This window comes from Muntiacus reevesi, chromosome 3 (genome assembly GCF_963930625.1).
Source record: "Muntiacus reevesi chromosome 3, mMunRee1.1, whole genome shotgun sequence".
Taxonomy (NCBI): domain Eukaryota; kingdom Metazoa; phylum Chordata; class Mammalia; order Artiodactyla; family Cervidae; genus Muntiacus; species Muntiacus reevesi.
In genome coordinates this window covers 37,513,535-37,531,031 of record NC_089251.1, presented here as the reverse complement: position 1 = coordinate 37,531,031, position 17,497 = coordinate 37,513,535, and the positions used below count along the sequence as shown (strand labels likewise).

The 17,497-nt window shown below is 43.6% G+C and overlaps 1 protein-coding gene across 1 annotated transcript in view; it reads left to right on the top strand.

Annotated features, from left to right (window-relative positions):
• The window catches only part of ANTXR1 (ANTXR cell adhesion molecule 1), a 253,071-nt gene that overhangs the window by 166,116 nt on the left and 69,458 nt on the right, over nt 1-17,497 (top strand). The window contains exons 14-16 of the mRNA XM_065929030.1: nt 4,343-4,384; nt 14,095-14,190; nt 14,709-14,876. Coding sequence (XP_065785102.1) covers nt 4,343-4,384; nt 14,095-14,190; nt 14,709-14,876 — 306 coding nt within the window. The remainder of the gene's footprint in view (nt 1-4,342; nt 4,385-14,094; nt 14,191-14,708; nt 14,877-17,497) is intronic.

The window sequence follows — 17,497 nt, the reverse complement described above, 5'->3', positions numbered from 1 at the left end:
GACAGTTCTGTTCCAGACCATCACAGACCAGAGTTCTCCCCAGTCCTGCCATGAAGATCAGACAAGTCCCTGAACCTCCTTCAGCTCCAAATATGCTTACAAATATGTCTGTTGAGTGATTTTCCTCTTAAACATTTCATTAAGGATCTCTTCACCCTTATCCATCTTCTCTTTGTCCCTCCTAATGAGGAAGGAGCTGACAAGCCCACCCAAAACCAAGAGGAAGCTCCAGAACCTTCTAAGAAGGGAAGTGGCCCAAATCAAGCCTAAGTTTGGTAGTGCTCAGCAGCTTCTTGTGTGCATTCTTGTAAGAAATAAAGATCCTCCAGTCATACTAGTTAGAAGCCCAGAAATTATGCAATTAACTTTCAATTACATTTAAAAGTATGACAGAAAACCCCATAACGGAGACCTGCAGACGTGCAGACAAAGCAGGGAACACAGCGAGCGTCTAGGCAGCAGGCGCTCCCAGTGAGAAGCAGCCAGGTGCATGGAAGGAACAGGAAGGTGACAGGAGGCCGAAGGGCAGAAGTGAAGGGGAGGGAGGTGGAGAGGAGTGAGGTAGGGAAGTGGGGGGGCATGTCTTGCAAGTCTTGTGGGGGCTGGGGCAGTCTGCATTTTATCCTGTGATCCTGGGCCAGTCTGTGTGCAGCAAGGCGGCAGTGGGTTGTAGGCTTGAGAGCAATGCAGGCTGTTGCCCAATTGCTCCTCCAGGCCACTGGGCTCGGGCCCTCAATCGGATGAGGTGGGGAGGGATGATGTGGCTGTGAGCTCAGAGCACTCCATTGGGTGGCCCAGGCGCTGGTCTTGGTGTGAAGGTTTGGCTCACTCACAGGCAGCCCATCCAGCTTCAGGACTTGGAGTAATCATATGACTTCAACTCAGCCTGCCTGGATCACACTTTGAGATGCTCTCTTGCCATCACTTCAGGATTGGGGGTGGGGGGCGGGTAGTGTTTAGGGGACAGAAGGCGGTGCTGGAGGCAATAGGAAGTCTTCTTCATTCCCACTGAATACAGCCAGACACCCAACCCAGGAGGCCAGATGGAAGTGCTTAAATCCTGTCTACCTGAACATGGTGGCATTTTTTCAGAGGCTCAGGTGGCCAGTTTACAAGTATGTCAGAGTGGAATCTAGATTATAGATTAGTCTGCTTTTGATTAACACTTAATAAATCTTGCATTTTGCTTTGTCTTTTGGGTTCCCCTTGGGACATTGTTGGCTGTAAAATTCAATAAATATCCAATAAGACACTGTGAACATTAGCTCACAAATGGGTTGGTCTGAGTGGTGGGCCACTTGGCTGATATCTGCACTTCCTGGCTGATGTCATGTGTTTAAACATATGTGGTAAAACACACTGCTGCTGACCCCTGTGAAGACCCTGGCCACTGTCAGGCGCCCTGGCCACTGTCTGAACACCAGCCTATCTCACTCATTTTATGAAGCTCTGGCTTGTAGGCTGCACCATCTGGAAATTACCATACATAGGCATTCAGTATATCTGGGGCGGGGGGGTGGGGGGGGATGGCGGGCAGTGTTAAGTGAAACCTTCATTAACGATGTGATAAAAGCAAGAGACAGCGACTATAAGAAAAGGAAAGGGGACTAATAATAGTATGCACCATCTATTGAGCACCCACCTGGTTTCAGAGCAAACATTATTGCTCACTGTGACTCAGTTCCTGCAAGGTTAGTGTTATTGCTCCCATTTCACAGAAGTGGACAGTGGAGGTCAAGGAGGTTCAGGGACTTGTCTGATCTTCACAGTCAGAAAGAGGCAGGTCTGGGGTTCACAAGTGACAACTATTCCATGCAGCAAGGGACAAGGCCGATTGCATTTTGAAGACAAAAGCCCAGCTGCTCTGCACCGAACCTCTGTTCACCTAGGGTACTCAGCAAGCACGTAGCTCACAGCACTCTTGTCAACATCTGTCTGTGTTCCCAAGTCTCCTGCTCTCCTCCCACTCTCTTCCCTAAGACCGCCCTGAGAGAAGAGATGCATGCCAGATTGCTGTCCCCAGCTCCTCACTCCTCCTTCCATTTCCTATTTGAAAATCACCACTTCCTCTGGGACAATGGGAAGTCAGCATTGGGAGGTAATGACCCTCCTCAGAAATTTTTTTTTTTAAGGAATTTGGAGCCAGTGTTAAGTGGGTGAGAAAAATCATGGCTTCGTACTTTACGAACACCTTCAGCAAGTTTCTCACAATGGCCAAGAAATGGAGGCAAATGCAACAATAGTTTGAAATGATCACTTCTGCCTCTTGATTAATTGAATACCATCCTTTTAGGTGAGTGAAGGCTCAGTCCCCTGGCTGGTGTTAGTAGAGCCTCAAGTGAGTGGCCTATCTCAGCACGCAAAGATGACATTACAGATAGTGGTAGCATGGGTGGCAGCAGTGGGGATCAGAGCCCAAATGAGGTCCCAGAATAATCATCAAATGAAAGGTGGGATGTGCTTAGTAGGAGGGACCGGGAGGAAGAGCTGCCTAGTAGGCAGCCTGCTCTGCAGCCGGTAGAGCTCTCCAACCAGATTAAGAAACTGGTCCCATGGACAGCACCTGAGCGCCCATCCACAAAGTGATTCAGGCCAGTGCTGATGCTAACACATCAAAAGATACATAATGACTTTTGTATCTACCAGAATTCTCAGAGGAAAAGGACTGCGTGTTGGGGTCCCAGCATTCTGATAATAACGTTTGGAGTATGAGAGGAGGGAGCCTTCGAGGGACGTGGTCGTTGTTCAGTCACTAAGCTGTGTTCCACTCTTTGCAACCCTATGGACTACAAAGTGCCAGACTTTCCTGTCCTTCACTATCTCCTGTAGTTTGCTCAAATTCATGTCCATTGAGTCTGTGATGCTATCTAAACATCTCATCCTCTGCCACCTGCTTCCTCTTTTAACTTCAGTCTTTCCCATCATCAGGGTCTTTTCCAATGAGTTGCCTCTTCCCATCAGGTGGCCATAGTATTAGAGCTTCAGCTTCAGTCTTCCCAATGAATAATCAGGGTTGATTTCCTTTAGGGTTGACTGGTTTGTTCTCCTTGCTGTCCAAGGGACTCTCAAGAGTCTTCTCCAGTGCCACAGTCTGAAAAGCATCAGTTTGAAAAGCACAGTTTGGAAGCATCAATTCTTCAGTGTTCAGCCTTCTTTATGGTCCAACTCTCACATCCGTACATGAATACTGGAAAAACCATAACTTTGACTATATGGACTTTGTGAGCAAGTAATGTCTCTGCTTTTTAACACACTGTCTAGGTTTGTCATAGCTTTTCTTCCAAGGAGCAAGCATCTTTTAATTTCATGGCTGCAGTCACTGCTGCAGTGATATTGGAGCCCAGGAAAATAAAATCTGCCATTGTTTCCACCTTTTCCCGTCTATTTGCCGTGAAGTGATAGAACAGGATGCCGTGATCTTAGTTTTTTGAATGTTGAGTTTTAAGCCAGCTTTTTCACATGGTAGAGTCAGAGTGAATAATGGCCAAACTACCTTGTAAAAAATTTTAAATAGAATTAACTAAAAGGTGGCAAGAGCTTTCCTTTTATGAATGGGGTGTACAAGTTGGAGATAAAAATGAGGACAGGTGGCTTACTGCCACCCCTCTGTCCTCCTTGCTTGTCCTTCTCCCACGTGTTACCCGTCCTCTCTTTGGTTAGAAGCGGCTCCCAAATGCTTGCCTTCCCAAAGTGACCACACATCTCACTTTAACCCAAATGATGCAGTGTTTGCAGAGTTCAGTCTTAGAATATTGATCTGTAAATCTTTGTACCTCTTCAGTTTCAAGGCCCTGAAAGGAATCCCTGGTTACCCCTTCTTTGCTGCCTTCTGTTGGGAATCAGTCTGCCTGACTGTCACACCCTCCCTCCAAGAGTACCACCTGGGGCCAGCAACAGTTAATGGGGTTGCCAACAGTCTGAGTGTGGTCCATACCTGACTGACCTCTGCAGCACTATCTTAACTTCTGTTGTGTACCATTCGTGTTAGACGTGCAGCGGTCTGGGTGGATTGGTGAATGAGTTGATGCGGGAATGACTAGATGAATAAATGAGTGAATACATTTGCAGGACAGTTACCTGGGGTAAGAGGTGAAACTGTTACCTGTGGAATATTTTTTTCTCTATACAAAACTAAAAGAGGCACAGTTGAGTGTGGAGCCCTCAGCTTGGATCATGCTGTAATGACTGAGTTATTCTGCCCAGAAAGACATCTGCCTTGCTTGAACCCATTACGGTGGTAATTATGGCCACACCACCCAGGAACCTTTTGAAAGCAAGCCTCTTGCAAAGTAGGTAGCTGGAGATTTCTACTCATTTGTTCATTTTCTTTTTTCCTTTTCAGATTATCAAGGAGGTCCCTCCACCCCCTGCTGAGGAAAGTGAGGTGAGTGACCAGGTGGGCTGGGTGGCGGGGTGGGACAGAGAGCTGACTGGGCTGGCCCCAGGCTCAGGCCCCCACAGAGCAGAACTACATCAAGCCCAGACTCCCACTGCATATAAAGCAGCAAAGAGGGAGGTCTTTGGCTCTTTCTTAACCAAGGATAAACAGGAACTGATCTGAACTGACAGCCGGAGGCACAATGGTTTTTGGAAGGTTTTCTCCCTGCAAGAAAAAATTGAGATGCGAACATAAATGGTTTTCTCAGTACAATTATTTGGAGCTCCAAGGTACTGCTTTTTCCTCCAAAACAGACACATGCTGGATCTCTTCTCCCTGAAGAGACAATAGTTTTTGTGTGTGGATCAGAGTGAATTTGCCACATTCTCCAAACAATCAGTGATTCTAGGAACAAACTGATGCTTAAGTATTACATTTTCCTTTAATTTAAAACAATGTTACCTAAAGACTTGCCAGGCAATAAAGAAAATATACTGGCACCCCGTCCAGTATGCTAATATTCTGGCCTTTAATAGGATATTAGATCCTCATCATCGGAAAGGAGAAAAATGTCTTAGATTCCATCATAAATTGTCCAATAAGCAGATCTGGTCATGTGTGGCCTAGAGACATTAAAGGCTAATGGTGAGAAGGAGCATCCCTGGGGAGCAGTGCCTGCCCAGAGCTTTTCCTGGTCCTCTGATTATTCCTGGGATAGCTGGCTTCCCTCAGTGTGGCATTCATAAATTTAGAAGCCAGAGTACAGGTCTGCAAACTTAGTGGCTTCCAAAGAGATATCAGTGAGGTTTCCAGTTCATTTTCCTTAATCCCTAAGGTAGGTTGCATGCAAAGTGAGCACCACCCCCTCACCATTCCTCTTCCCAATGCCTTTGTCAAGTTTCTTTCATACAGAAAAAAAGATAATGATTAAAATTCCATGTGGCTCTTATATCCTGAACTATAAGCTTGTAAGCTAAGGGATTTAATAACTGCAATCAATTAAAGCGCATCTTGTTGGAATGCTAACTTTCTGCCCAGAAATCAGTGGAGGAAATTACATTGCTGTGCACAGCTAAGGGAGGGGAAAAAAACTCTCCTGACATCCACAAAAGCCTCTTCTTAATCCTTCAAGAGAAAGCACCGTGGCTAGCTCCCCCAGTTCCAATTTGGCTGTGGTTCTATTGTGTGCAGCTGTGTCTTATACTCCCCGAGAAAAATAGGGCAAGAAACTCTCGATGAGGTTGCTCTGTTTGCCCTGAGGTGAAGAATGTTCCCTTTACTCATCATGTTCAATTAGCGGAGTTATTACCCTTTCTTCTGCTGCTGGCTCTGCATTTGCCTTTGGAAGGTGACGTGGCAGCCACCATGGCCAAAATCCACCAAGGGTCTTAGGTCCAAGACTGTGGGGTATGGTTGACCCCAGGCCCCAGCATCTAGCATAGGACTCCACGCACAAAATAAATGCAATACATATTTGTACAGTGAAGTCCTACAATTCTGGAGGAAAAAAATGAAGCCCAAGTCAGTAAATCACCAAGAAAGAATAGCTAAAAGCAAGAGAAGACAAGTAGTTGAATTTTTCCAGTTTCATCCAACATTGTTATGGGAGTCATACTTTCACCTCTAGAAGGCAGACCTGAAACACAGTGACAACCTGGGGTCCCTTGAGACCTAGCGGGCTGCGTTAGACCTATAGGAGCGTCCGCGCTGGCCAGGGCAGGCTAAAGGGGGCGCTGATTCTCCGGACATGTGTGCTGGCCCTGATTGCTCCTTGGCCCTGTGAGCTCAGCAGCCCTCATCTCCTTCCTAATGTGTTTTGGCAGAAAAAAAGAAAATAATCATAAAAAAGAAATCCCACAGAAATAGTGACGTAACCCAGCCCATGAAAGTATTTTACACAAAGCCCTGAATCACAGTCTGAACCTAGACAACCTTCTCCACTCTAGCTCCCTGTGTTCAAATCCCACTAGCCCTTCAAAGACAGCTCCTGTGCTGTAATTTCCTTTCACCACAGCTAATTTCTCCTTTCTCTGTATTCCCAGGGTATTTTATTGACGTTTTCCTTCTGCATCAAAGTTTAAGATTATTAGCTATACTTGAAGGTCAGGATCTATATCTAATTGATCTTTGATTTATCCTCAAAAGATTTACAATATCTAACATTAATAGCCAAATGAGGTTAAATGCTCTCTGCCATATATATGAACAAGTATCAATTATCCAAACTTCCATCAGCTCTATAAGCATCATATCCTAAAGGTGATAAATATACTGAGAAAATGAACACAACTTTATAATGAACTCTGAGTTATCCTCTTTATTCTTATTGTTGTTCAGTCACTAAGTCATGGTCGACTCTCTGTGACCCATGGACTGCAACATGCCAGGCTTCCCTATCCTTCACTATCTCCTGGAGTTGGCTCAAACTCACGTCCATTGAGTCGGTGATGCTATCTCAACATATCATCCTCTGTTGCCCCCTTCTCCTTTTCCTTCAATCTTTACCAGCATCAGGGTGTTTTCCAGTGAGTCAGCTCTTCATATCAGGTGGCTAAAGTATTGGAGCTTTGGCTTCAGCATCTGTCCTCCCAATGAATATTCAAGGTTTATTTCTTTTAGAATTGACTGGTTTGATGTCCTTGCTGTCCAGAGGACTCTCAAGAGTCTTCTCCAGCACCACGACTCAAAAGCATCAATTCTTTGGCATTCAGCCTTCCTTATGGTCCAACTCTCACATCTGTACATGACTCCTGGAAAGACAATAGCTTTGACTATATGAACCTTTATTGGCAAAGTGATGTCTTTGCTTCTTAATATGCTGTCTAGGTTTGTCATAGCTTATTCAACAAACCTCTGTCCATAGTTCTTCAGAAACTCTGTCTACCAGATCTAGTCCCTTTAATCTATTAATCACTTCTACTGTATAATCATAAAGGATTTCATTTAGGTCATACCTGAATAGCCTAGTGGTTTTCCTTACTTTCTTCAATTTAAGCCTGAATTTTTCAATAAGGAGCTCATGACCTGAGCCACAGTCAACTCCAGGTCTTAGCTGTATAGAGCTGCTGCTTCTTCAGCTATGAAGAATATAATCAATCTGATTTTGGTATAGACCATTTGATGATGTCCATGTGTAGAGTCATCACTTGTGTTGTTGGAAAAGGGTGTTTGCTATGACCAGTGTATTCTCTTGACAGAACTCTGTTAGCCTTTGCCCTGCTTCATTTTGTACTCTAAGGCCAGACTTGCCTGTTACTTCATATCTCTTGATTTCCTGTTTTTGCATTCCAATCGCCTATGATGAAAAGGACATCTTTTTTTAATGTTAGTTCTAGAAGGTCTTAAGGTCTTCATAGAGCCAGCCAACTTCAGCTTCTTCGACATCAGTGGTTGGGGCGTAGACTTGGATTACTGTGATGTTGAATGGTTTGCCTTGGAAAAGAACCAAGATCATTCTGTCATTTTTGAGACTGCACCCAAGTACTATGTTTTGTACTCTTTTGTTAATTATGAGGGCTACTCCATTTCTTCTAAGGGATTCTTGCCCACAGCAGTAGATATTGTGGTCATCTGGATTAAATTCACCCACTCCCATCCATTTTAGTTCACTGATTCCTAAAATGTTGATGTTCACTCTTGCCATCTCCTGCTTGGCCATGTCCAGTTTACCTTGATTCATGTACCTAACATTCCAGGTTCCTATGCGATATTGTTCTTTACAGCATCAGACTTTACTCTCACCGGCAGACACACCCACAGCTGAGCATTGTTTTTGCTTTGGCCTAGCCACTTCATTCTTTCTGGAGCTATAGATTCCGAGCAACTGACAGTGATATCTCTGTGTATAAAGACAAGACAAAGAAAAATTACTTGAAATTTCAAGCTCTCCACAAAAACAAGAAAAGTAAATTTTAGCAACTAAGAAGAGTATTTCCTGGGTTAAGGATCTTCCCTAATTGTCAATAGACTAAGGACTCCTCACTACTCTCTAGTTATTCCAAATAATTGGCAGTTTATGGAAGAATCAATAATGGAGTACTTCACCTGCTAATTTAGTTCTAAAGGTCATCACCCTCCATGCATTTTCTGACTGTTTGAGAGGGAGAGGGACATGTGTTGAGTGAACTGACACGGTGTGAGCACCCAATTAATAATAAGCACCTGGCTTTAAATGATGAATTTATTTCCAGGTTTATCATCCTGCTCACTGATGCTAATGATTTCTATGTGGCAAGAATTTCTTGGATGGGAAAACTGGGCTACAGAAAAATTAAACAACATGTCTTGTTGTTTTGAACTCCCTAACAGCAGCAGACCTGGTCCCTCTCACAGCTGTGTCTACACAAATAGCCAGACTAGCATCCTACTGTGTAGGGGTGAAGAGCCAAGTTTCTGCCAGGCATCTTTTTTTTTCAGTGGACATATGACACATCTGATACACACATGCACAAATACACCCTTACATACACACATGTCTGCTCTAATCAGAAGTCCTAGAACAGACCCAAATTCAGTCTTCTATATTCAGTAGTTTAAAAAAATAAACACACAATTGCTTTAAAAAGTGCACACACAATTCTTTACTGAAAAACACAGGACAGTCATTGTGTTAATCATTACGTGTATGTAAACAAATAGGATGGTACCAAAACATATCAGTTAAGTCAACTGGGATTTTTTTTTTTTTTTTTGTACTTACACAGAGGAGTTGATGAATTTTGTTGACTCACCAGTTCATTTTGAGGAATTCATCTCCAAGACAGACATTGAAGCTGACTTCTCTGGCTTATCCCCAGAGACGTCCAAAGACACAGTACAGTCAGAGCTACTTAAGGTCGGACCTCCAGAGCCTCTCAGACCTAGGAGATTCTATGGCTTCTATCCTTTATTTCATATCATCATCCTCACAAAACTTACTCTTCTATAAATGTAAACAATCTCATTGACAGTTGCATTCTATTTTTCTCAGCTACAGTCATCTGAGTGAGGGAAGGAAGGAATGGACATAGGGCCCTTGTTTGGGGGCACGTAACGTTTATCATAAGGTTTTAAGGTGTGCAATAGTTCAAAGAACTTTTTAATGAATTCAAAGGCTGGTTTAAAACTATTTCCTTGGGCTCCATTCTGTTTCAGTTATGTTTTCCCTTCTATAGATGGGTCCTAGTGCTACCCATAGTGAATTGGAGATTGAGAGCCTATTTAGGCCAAAACAGCCATTTGGTTCTTCTGCCAAATGGATATCAAAGAAGCAGGAATGTTAAAGAACTCGTAGACTGAGTCTCAGAGGGCCACCATGGCACAACTCTAGAGGGCGCTATTCACATCATGGTTTGCATGAGGAGTGAGGGATCCCCAGAATCAGTAATCTCACACCTTTCCTTACTGGTTTGCTTAATAACTGACTAAGAGGTCAATATTTGTTGAGTGAGTGAAGATCAATACAAGGAACCATGGCAAACACAGAAGGGAGCACTGAATTCCCTGAGAAATCAGGGAGTTCTTCATGGAATAGGCTACATTTGAGCAATATCTTAAAAGATGGGTAAAAGAAGCAGGAGAAGTTTGTTTCAAGCATATGGAACTGTGAATGTGGAAGCATGGAGCTATATAAAAGCCTAGCATGATTGGAAAGATGGAAAAAGTGCAGTGCATGCAGGCAGCAGAGGACTAAACCAGTCATGGCCTCCCAAATGTGTGCATCAGACTTCTAATTTTCAGCTCTTTCTTGTCCAGGTCTGCCTGGATGAACAGGTCAGAACAAACCTCCCTATCTGAGTCATGTGCTGCCACTCGTGTTACCCAAGCATCAGCCAACTGGATGTCTGGGGCCACCACATCCTTTAAAATTTAAACAAAACTTCCGCTAATGGAAAACCAGCATCCCTTCCTAATCTCTGCGGTTGCTCCAGGCACCACTGCCTCCTACTACTTGCTTCTTCTGCGTTATCTCCTCTTCTTCCTTTGCTGGATACCATCTAACAGATCAGATCCCTCTATTCCCCAAAGACACAACTGGCACAAAACCATCTGCGTAGGAAGTTTTACTGAAGGTTTAAAAGTACCAGTGGATTACAATACAGTGCAGCCAATTAAACAGAGTATTAAACAGCCCCTTCTTTTTTGTTTTTAATTTTTTTAACACCAAAAACATTTTGTATTGGGGTATAGCCAGCGTACAATGTTGTGGTAGTTTCAGGGGAACAGTGAAGGGACTCAGCCATCCATGTACATGTATACCATCCCTGCCATTCCATTCCTGCAAGGTTCTCCTGGCCTCCTTCTCTGGTGGCACCTGGCAGTTTCCTGGAGTTCAGTTCCATTCTTCTGCTCATCTTCTGCTGACTGCCCACAAACCCCTGATTCCTATGGCTTTGCTGACACAAAGCAGTTCTGCTCATTCAGTCTGTACTCCATTTATCATAGGGGATCTCTGTACTGGTGGTTTTTCCCTTCCCTGCTACATCCTTAAAGGGCAGTGTGAGAGGGACTTCCCCCTCTATTTAATTAGAGGTAGAGACTCACGTCAGGTGCTGCCAATTCTGTCAGTGAAATTGCTGAGGACTATCTATGATTTTATTTCATCAATTTTTGGCCAAATGAAAGAAAAAAAAAAACACACCACATCAAAAATTCCCTTCTCTTCTGAAGATTGCAAAACCCTTCCGTCTCTAGAATGTGTAAACAGAGCCATAGTAACTGAAGGGAAATTCTGACTCTCCCGTTGGTCAATCCTTGGGCCTCTGTGTTGTCTTTTGCTGTTGTTGTTTGAGTTTGGCCCACAAGCTCAGGTCAGGGGGTTAAGGGCAGGCTTGGTTGTACCAAGAGCGCGTGAAGTGGATTGCCGTCTAGGCATTTCCTGTATGGGATGCAGGACCTGCACATGCGCAGAAGGCCAGCCCAATTCGGGTACCCGGCAACCGCGGAGGCATAGAGCCCAGGGGCGGGAAGAGATGGGAAGGGCAGCTATGCGTGTAACTATAGGGGGAATACCCGACAAGGCAAGCCAGATCAGAACTCCACTCCACTGGTCTCTTCATTTCTCTGGGTCCGGCTATCCTCTTCTGTGCAGTGAAAAATCCCAATTAAATGATCTCTGACATCTGTGCTCCTGTCATTTAAAAAATTAGGAGACTCATGAGACCCTTTCAGTGCCCTAATGAATAGAGCAGCTTTATTCTTGGAATTTCATACATTCTCTGTGCTGCTATGTTCAGTTAAGTCCTTAACCGGGCATGCCCGGGGTTTTGGAAACCATGTTTCATGTATGACACAGACACATCTGGTGGTGAAGTTTAAACATATAAGGTTCCTGGTTGACATCATAAACTTTCTGAAATTGTAAGGTGAGATACTGTGAGCTATAGTATTTTCTTGCTGGTGTCCTTTTTGTTTGTTTTTATTTATTATTTTGGCACATCTAGTCAGAAGTCTTAGCAGGTACAAGTGGTGAGAAGTAGAAAACTGCATTTACTTGAAAGCATCAAATGATTGGAAAAGCAAAACACAAAAGGCCAAAACCTAGAATTTTGTCAACACAGAGAAACAGTCAAGCAAGAGTGTGACTGCCTGGGCACAAATCCAGCTCTGCCACATCGAAGATGGTGACTAAGTCACTTAACCTCTCTATTCCTCCTCTGTAGTGGGTGTGATAGCACCACCTACATCACTGGCTGGTTGAGAGATGACTGGGTTGATATATGTCAAGCACTCGGAAGGGTGACCAGCACATACATGTTAAAGGCTACATAAATTCAGCTGTGTTATCACGAATTCGATACTGACAATTATTGAGCACCTACCGTGCGCCAGGCTCTGTGCAAGATTCAGAATACAAGGGTCGACAGAACCCACTGTGCCTTCAGGGCTCACAGCCCCACATCCAAGAAGGACAGGTTCATTTCACACACACACACATACACACACACACGCAGACTGGCCCGTTCTGGTCAGCTGCCTGAATGTGATCACTGTCCTTTAGATATATTAATTTTTAAACAGAAGCCTGCCCATCAGAAGCACAGAAGTTCACCTTGAAGGTCTTAACGTGTTGTGTTCCTGCTTTGCTTTGTCACCTCTGGCTCTGACCTCTCTTCTGCGGACCCTTGCGTGTACCCGGTCCCATGCCTGCCCCTTTCCACACAGAAGTGGCCCCACATGGGATTCCACTCTGCCTCCCCAAATGCCTCCAACCCAAGGCTGTGGGAGGTGAGCTTGTTCTGAGCACATTAATCTGTTTTGCAGACTTTCCTTACCCAGAAGGGAAATTATGCCACCACCCTCTAGCCCATCCAGGACTGTCGATGGTGACTTTTTCTCCCCACAACAGGAATTAGCGCCAAGATAAAGAAGAGTTTTGCTAATTATCCCTCCCTTATCCCTCCCTTTTCCACCCATAAGCTGACAAGTTCCTCTTGTTTTCTCCCTTCATCTTAAAAAGCATTGTAAATGCTAACTTCCCGTCAGTAAGCTAAGTTGCAGACACCTAGTTAACTGCTTTATTTAAATCATCTTGTTTAATTTATTTGTAAATTCAGCAGATAATTCTTGGGCATCTACCATGTACTAGGTGCTGTTCTAAAAGCTGAGACTGCAATGGTAACTATGACAAATAAACATAAGCTTTCTTGAAACTTCCATTGCAGTGTGGAGAGACAGACAATAAATAAATAGCACGCCATGTGTGTGTTCTATTGTTTAGTTGTGTCCAACTCTTTGTGACCCCATTGACTGGCCCACCAGGCTCCTCTGTCCATGGAATTTTCCAGGCAAGGATACTGGAGTGGGGTGCCATGCCATCAACCAGGGGATCTTCCCAACACGGGGATCAAACCCGCATCTCCTACATTGGCAGGCAGGTTCTTTACCACTGAGCTACCTGGGAAGCCCTGTAAGAGCAAAAACTAGAAATAAAATAGGTTGATGGGATAAAGAGACTGGGGCTACTTGAGAAGGATGTCCAGGGAATGCACTCAGAGTATCTGGGAGAGGGGAGCATGGAAGGAAGAAGGCTGGAGAGGTGAGTAGAGGCCAGAGCTTTCAAATCAGAGTTGAGGTTTGGAATTTATTCTGCTACTTTGTGGAGAATGGATTATAGGTAAGAGAGGTCAGTTAGGAGAATGTTTTCATACCCAGGAGAAAGCTTATGGAGCCTTGGTACCAGGGTGGTGGAGGTGGTGATGGAGTTTGAGTTGGAGAAGCCATGAATTGAGGGTCTTTTAGAATTAAGGTCAGTAGAACTTGCTGGAAAATTGAGATGAGATAGGGAAGGGGAAGCAGAGGAAGAGAGAATTCAAGCGTGACTCCCAGGCAAGGGGAAAGACAACGGCAGGAACCAATCTGAGGTGGGGAAATCAGGACTTCTTTTAGATATGTATTGTTGAGAAGTTGATTAGTCCCCGAGAAGATGTCAGTGCCAACAGAGGTCAGAGAAGTCAGGGACAAAGATGTAAATTCACAAGGCATTAACATGTAGACAGGATTAGATGAGATACGCTATAAAAGAGTAGAGATGCAGAAGAGAACATGTTTCAAGAACGCAACACAGTCTAACCAGGTCGTACTGCTCTTATTCCCACTTTGCAGATAGGTTAAGTGATTTGCTCAAGGCCCAGTAAATGGTGGCAATGGGGTTTAACCCAGGCATCTGCTCCCATCCACTTTGCCATAGTGGACACAATGGTGCTCTGCTTCCTTCATGTGCCACAATCTCTCTGCAGGAAGAAGATGATGATGGTCTGCCTAAGAAAAAGTGGCCTACGGTAGATGCTTCTTATTATGGTGGCCGAGGCGTTGGAGGCATTAAAAGGATGGAGGTAAGGACAGCTTCACTTACTCATGTCTACGTGCTGACTACTCAGTGACAGAAAACCAAAGCAAAATGGTGAAAACTCATACTTAAGGTCTAATGGGGATGTGAATCGTGAGGCATCAAGTATAGCCTTTTACGTATGCACCCTGGTGTCTTGTCCACTGTGAGTCAGAGCAATTCACTCATTAGCTCAAGTTCCCCCTACCTCCACCCCAGTGGTTTCTTCTATCACTGGAATAAAATCCAGAGTTCTTGCTGGGCCCACAATGCCTTTGCGTATGTTGTTCCCATGCCCGGGATGGTTCCTCCCCCAAATACCCATGCCCCTTGCTTGCTTTTACTGCTCCTCCAGTCCTTCCCCCTTTCCCTCTCTCTACTCCACCCCTCTTCTCTGGTCCTCATGACCCAAAAGAAATGAGGACCGGGTAGCACATCATACAGTTGTTTGTGACCCCTGTTCTCCAGGGGCATCATATTTTATTTTGTCATTTTGTGGGGTTTTTTGTATGTTATTTATTTTAGGTTCGTTGGGGAGAAAAGGGCTCCACAGAAGAAGGTGCTAAGTTGGAGAAGGCAAAGAATGCAAGAGTCAAGATGCCGGAGCAGGAGTACGAATTCCCCGAACCCCGAAATCTGAACAACAACCTGCGCCGGCCCTCCTCTCCCCGGAAGTGGTACTCTCCGATCAAGGTGTGCCTCTTTCTACTCAAAAACCCATCCTCACTCCCTGTAAAACACTTACCTAGAAAGAAACAGAATCTCTTGAGATGATAGCAAACCACAATCCAGCTCGTCACAAAGAAACAAAGTTCTCAAATCATGGACTTGAAAGTTTAAATGTATACTTTCTCAGTTTCCACAATATCAAGGTGAGAGCTGGGCTTTTTTGTTTTAATTGGAGTACTGTTGATTTACAGTGTCTTGTTAGTTTCAGGTATATAGCATAGTGATTCAGTTTCATGTATATATACTCTTTCTCAGATTCTTTTCCATTATCGGTTATTGCAAAATATTAAGTATAGTTCCCTGTGCTATCCAATAGGTCCTTATTGTTTACCTATTTTATGTATAGTAGTTTCTATCTGTTAATCTCTCTCAAACTCCTAATTTATCCTCCCCCCCTTTCCCTTTTGGAAACCACAAGCTTGTTTTCTGTGTCTGTGAGTCTGTTTCTGTTATTTAAGTAAGCTCATTTGTATAATTTTTGTAGATTCAGCGTATAAGTGATAGTGTATAGTATTTGTCTTTCTTTAACTTACTTCACTTACTGTGATAATATTTAGGTCCATACATGTTGCTGCAAATGGCATTATTTCATTATTCTTTTTTTTTTTTTTACAGCTGGGTAATATTCCATTGTGTATATATATATATATTTATATACATTTCTTTTTCACTTATCAGTTAACGAGCATTTAGGTTGTTTCCATGTCTTGGCTATTGTAAATAGTGCTACTGTAAACACTGGGGTGCTTGAAAGTTTTCAACTTTTCCCAGTATATGCCCAGCAATAGGAGCTGGGCTTCTTAAAATCCCCATAGCAAAGTGGTGGAATGAGAGTGGACTTGAAGAAAGTGACTTGGGTAGTAACCCCAGAGAATGAATATAACTTTCAATAATTTCATTGGTAGGCTTTCCATAGTCTAATAACAATGGCTGGATTCTCCTTGATGCCTAATATCTATCCTTCTTGCCACAACAGAAGCCCATTTCCCTTTATTCAAGCCATGTGCTGGTGTAGTGGGCTGTGTTGGCCATGAGTCTAGTACTCATTTTCCCTGGCTGCGAACAAAATGTCTTATTTCTCCAGCATCTCTCTTCCCCCTCACAGTTCCACAGCTTAACTGAAAGCCTTTTTAACTTATTGGGAAATTTAAGTCATTGGAGGCAGTTAGTGCTTCCTAAAAGCCTCTTTTCTCTTCCTCATGGGTGCAGATGTCTTTGAATTCATGTGATTCATTCAACACCCTTGCTCCTTGGTCTTCCCCATAAGCATGTGCACTATGCCAACCATCAAAGAGTACTAGAAAATCATATCCAAAAAGACCGACATAGTCTACAGAAAAACTAGAATGGTAGAGTCTTTGCTCTGCCTGGGTCTGTCTGGAATCCAAGGCTCCAACCCAGATCTGCTCTGTGCTGCAGACAGAACTATGCCAAGGCCTCAGGTGAAAGACTCAATATAAGAACCAGCTCTCTTTGCGGAAGAATGAATACATGTGTATGTATGGCTGAGTCCCCTTGCTCACCTTTGAGTCCACCTGAAACTATCACAAAATTCTTAATCAGTTATACTCCAATATAAAATAAAAAGTTAAAAAAAAGAACCAAATCTCATCAGCAGCGCCCCCCCCCCACCCACATACAGCTTTACTCCCCTTCCAGTGATAAACTGAGATATTTGCTATTTTCAGAGCAGCTCTTCTCCCATGAAATCAAAAGAAGTAACCATTTTAAACAGTGGAGGAAACTTTCTTGGTAGTTGTCTCTGCTCAGTTGAATTACCTCATTCTCAAACTAATCTCAGTGAATTGTCATTTTGGTTTGTTGTGTTTCAAGTGGTGAGATTCTTAAGATAAGCCACCCCCTCTCCTAGAGCAATGGGTTGAACTTTGGAAAAAATGTGGCCCAAATGTAGTTTGCTTGACTAACAGCTGTTTGCTTCTAATTATATTCTAATGTGGAACATGCTGTGGCGTGCATGCATGCGCAGACAGGAAGGAGCCAAGGAGAATCTCAGATGAAGGCGAAAGGGGATTTTCTATTATGTTGTTTTCAGAAATCTGTACCTTGTGACTAATACAACATATTTGGTAAGAGCCAGGGTTTCATCTCTGTAATCTTGGATATTGAGAGAGCTTTAATTCTATTTGAAGAATTCGTATTTGCTTGAGAGCATGTTATTCATCTGGTAACTAGTGGTCTAGGACTGAGTTTTATGAACAAATGAGCATATAGACAACTAGATTTATAGAAATATCAAAATACTCCCAACACACACTTGGAATTAGTGTCAGTTGAATTGAATATTTGTTGTGTACCTACTGTGTGCCAGGTACTGCTGGATATTGAATCTATAGAGGGTCTCAAACTTGGCTGAGAATCAGTCACCTGTAGGAGCTTTAAAAACACAAATTCCCAGGTCTAATGTCTCAAACCTCATGATTCAGTCTCACAAAAGGCTTTCAAAGTCTCCCTGGCCTTTATGACCTACCCACTTTTTCTCATGAAGGGAAACTCCTTTTTTCCCCTAATTTTCTCCCTTTTTGAATTTCCCATCCAAACTCCCTAAGGGAGACCCCACTGTTGCC